Below are 4,079 nucleotides of genomic sequence, written 5' to 3' on the forward strand. Positions count from 1 at the left end.
GGTATCCAAGTGTCTAACTTGCCAGAAGGTGAAGATAGAGCATCAAAAAACGTCAGGATTGCTACAACCACTTGAGATTCCTCAGTTGAAGTGGGAAGGAATCGCGATGGATTTTGTGACCGGTTTACCGAGGACTAGGTCGGGATTTGTTACGATTTGGGTGATCGTGGATCGCTTAACGAAATCTGCTCATTTTCTGCATATCTGAGTAAACTGTTCTATGGAGGAGTTGGCGAGATTGTACATCAGGGAGATAGTAAGGTTGCATGGTGTGCCATCGAGCATAGTATCGGACCGTGATTCCCGATTCACATCAAGGTTTTGGGGAGCTTTCCAAAGAGCTTTTGGTACGAAGCTATGTCTTAGTACCGCATATCATCCGCAAACCGATAGACAGTCAGAAAGGACTATTCAGACGTTGGAGGATATGCTGTCAGCATGTGTTTTAAACTCGAAAGTTGGAACCGATACATGCCATTAGTGGAGTTTGCATACAACAACAGCTTTCATGCGAGCATTGGGATGGCTCCTTATGAGGCCTTGTATGGGCAAAAGTGCCAGTCTCCACTTTGTTGGTATGAATCTGGTGAAGCAAGTGTTTTGGGTCCTGAGGTAATAGCAGAGACTACTGAGAACATTAAGAAGATTCGTGCACGGATTCTAACTACTCAGAGTCGACAGAAGAGTTATGCGGATCAGAGAAGGAAACCACTAGAGTTTAAAGTGGGAGAACATGTATTTCTTCGGGTGACACCGACAACTGGGATTGGAAGAGCAATTAAGACCAAGAAGTTGAACCCAAGATATATAGGACTATTTGAGATTCTGAAAAGATTCGGGTCGGTGGCGTATCAAGTCGCTTTGCCACCTCATCTGTCTAACTTGCATGACATATTCCACGTGTCACAACTCCATAAGTACACGTTGGATGCGGCTCATGTGTTGGAGCCTGAGTCGGTTGAGTTGAAGGAGAACTTAACTTTCCAAGTAACGCCAGTGAGAATCGATGACACTAGTGTGAAGAAGCTGTGAGGGAAAGAAGTTTAGTTGGTTAAAGTTGCTTGGGAGCGAGTAGGAGTTGAAGAGCACACTTGGGAATTGGAGTCCGAAATGCGAAAGGATTATCCCAAGCCTTTCTCAGGTAATTCAAATTTTGAGGGCAAAATTTCTTATTTGGTGGGGAGAATGTAAGAATAGCAATTAATCAACTGGTTAATCAAGTAATTAATATTGCCCATATTAGATTTCGAAAAGTTAGAGTGAGAAATTGAGGATTAAAAGGTAATTTTTGGACTCAGTGGGTCTTTCTGAGTTAGAAAATGTGCTTTCTGCAAAAAACCGCAAAAAATTGCGAACCGACAGTTGAACCGGTTGAAGCAGTTCAAGTCTGCCTGGTACCGGATGAAAAAAAGTGAAAACAGTAATAAAAAACCTTAGAAAAATGTTAGAAATGGAAAACCGAGCGTTAATTTTAAAGGTTTGGCCCGAAGTTAGGTCAAACGGGCTAAAAACGCTAACGGATTGGACCGGGCCCAAGTTGGGCCCAAGCCCAATATATAAAAGGGTTCATTAAGTGAACCCAATCAGCTCCAACACTCAAACACACACCCCCACATGCTGAAAAGAAGAAGAAGGAGAGAAAACACCATTGACACTATTCACCCCTCTTCTTCTCTTGCTCATATCTTGAGCTACAGAGCTCCGATCGCCGCACCATTTACGGCTACGCGTTCCTTGTGAAGAGCTCTACAAAACTCATACAAGAAACTGGAGAGGTAACCATGAAATCATTTTTATTCTTCTCTCCAAAAATTTCGGTTTTTAGGGTTTGTGATTAAGTGAGTTTTTGTGATTTTGGATGTTTAGGTTTGCTCTAAGCCTTGCTTAACATTGGGTTTTGACATCCAAATCTGTTGGAAGAGGTAAGAGCCATTAAACTCTAGTGAATTTATGTTTAATTGGAGCCCTAGGTTGATTTGAGGTGATTTATATGTATATAGTTTGATTATTGTGGTTTTGGGAGCTTTTGGAAACTTATTGTGCTTATTGGAGTGGAATTGAAAGCTTGGATTTTGGTTGGGAGCTTGTTTGGGCTAAATTGGAGTTTTGGAGCATATAGGGAATCGGCCAAGGTATGGTTTTGATTTCCTCTATCTAGTATATAATATTCATGGACACTTAGGCTTGTGACACCCATATGATAGGTTTGAATTTAAATGGTTGTTGAGTTGTTAAATGATGATATGTGGTGTTTTATGATGAATAAATGATTGTTGGGTTTGAGTATGATGAGTGATGGTAATATGATAATGATGATTGTGTAAATTGAAAAGGTATAATGATGATATAAGTGATGTTGAATTTGATGAATTGGCATTATGGTTATAAAATTGTGATATATTGGTTTTGATGTTGAAGAAGATGAAACGTGAAGGGAAATATGGTAATGTTGGTGTATTAGGGCACAACAGGTCAATTTTGATGAAAGATGGAGTTTTTGAATGGTTTGGTATGAGTTGGAATGTGTATGGTAAGAAATTGGGTAAATTGTGAAGTTTGGTAAAATGGGGTTTTTGGTGAACTTTGTTCGATCATAACTTTTGCCTCGATTTTCAAAAATTGATCAAACTTGTCTAGAATTAAATATCTTTGAAAACCCTTTCAATCGATATAAAGTTTGTGAAATTTGAAATTTTGTGGAGGAAGTTATGATCATTCAAAATTGGTGTTAAAAATCTGAAATTCTGCAAAGTTGCAGAATTTCATGATTTCTGATATGTGCGAGCGCACACCCTCATGTGGACACACACCCTGTAAAAATTTTGACCTGTGCGGATGCACACACCTGTGCGCACGCACAGGCAGGAAATTGTGTTCTGTTTGCAACACTAGCACAGCTTGTGCGTGCGCATATCTAAAGAAGAATTTCAACCTGTGCGGACGCACACATCAGGAAGGACAGTCTGTTGGGAGCGCTGGCACAGGTTGTGCGAGTGAACAGACCTTTTTAGTTTTGACCCCTGTGCGTACGCACCCCCCTGTGCGTGCGCACACTTTTAAAAATTTTCTGGGCATGCGCACGCACACCCCTGTGCGGACGCACACGCTCTGTTTCTCAAATTTTGCTTTGTTTTCAACTATTTCACCTTTCCGACGAGGTTGTAAGCTTCTATAACACCATTTAAGACTTTTGGGCCTAGTTTTGGTAATAGAACATGGGATATAACTTAAGGGTCCTAGTACATGATTTTATGATGAATTAGAAAATAAAGGCCTTGGTTTCTGGTGTGCTGAGAATGTTTGACGTTAGGTGAAGGATGATTGATATATAAGATGAGAAATGATGAACAGTTGAAATTTGGAAACTGAGTTATGAATGGACAGTGGTTGAGATGATTCGAGGACTCGGATTGAGATGATGGATCTCTGTATACTGAAAATATTTTTTTTGAAAACCACTGAAATAATGTTTTTACTGAGATTATGAGACGCTATGCGCCCGACAGGGACGGTGGTTAATCCCGCCTGTCGAGGTAGCGACGGCGGTGTAAGGATAGTGGTTAATCCGCTTATATTGAGATGTGAGGTCTGAGGCAAGATTATCCCACTCGCATCCCTTCGGATCTATAGGCGTGCAGGCGCCAGTACCTAGACAGTGATCCGGGCACTATATCTTGGGGCTTCCCATATGAGAAATCCGAAGGGCGACGTCTCCATGGAGATGTGTCGAGTTGGCAGTTGAACCGACAATGTGATATCACAGCCAGTAGGGCAGGCATTCATCATATGCATTTCCTATCTATTTGTTTGCTTTGCTGACTTGTAATTGTATGCCTAATTGAATAACATGCCTATTTGCTTACTTGATCTACTTGCCTTGTATGCTTTTACTTGTGAATTACTTGCATTGTTATTAATTGTGCTTTCTACTGGGATTGAAGAGGTTCAGAAGGCAGTGGTGATGTGATCGCATGGAGGATAGGTTGGTGAAGGCTGTGGGACAACGGTGTTTGGTTAGAATAGAAATCCCTTAAGATAGATTACCCGGTTTATTTATGATAAGGTTTATATTATGCTTA

The 4,079-nt window shown here is 40.8% G+C and overlaps 1 protein-coding gene across 1 annotated transcript; it reads left to right on the forward strand.

Moving 5' to 3' along the window:
* LOC107611140 lies at positions 523 to 1,032 on the forward strand. Its single transcript, XM_016313098.1, has one exon. The coding sequence runs from the start codon at positions 523 to 525 to the stop codon at positions 1,030 to 1,032; it is 510 nt and encodes a 169-aa protein (XP_016168584.1).

The sequence above is a fragment of the Arachis ipaensis genome, chromosome B08, assembly GCF_000816755.2.
Source record: "Arachis ipaensis cultivar K30076 chromosome B08, Araip1.1, whole genome shotgun sequence".
NCBI lineage: Eukaryota > Viridiplantae > Streptophyta > Magnoliopsida > Fabales > Fabaceae > Arachis > Arachis ipaensis.

Bases quoted from the DNA above. Each gene is read 5' to 3' on its own strand.
- LOC107611140 (XM_016313098.1), top strand. From the start codon at position 523: ATGGCTCCTTATGAGGCCTTGTATGGGCAAAAGTGCCAGTCTCCACTT.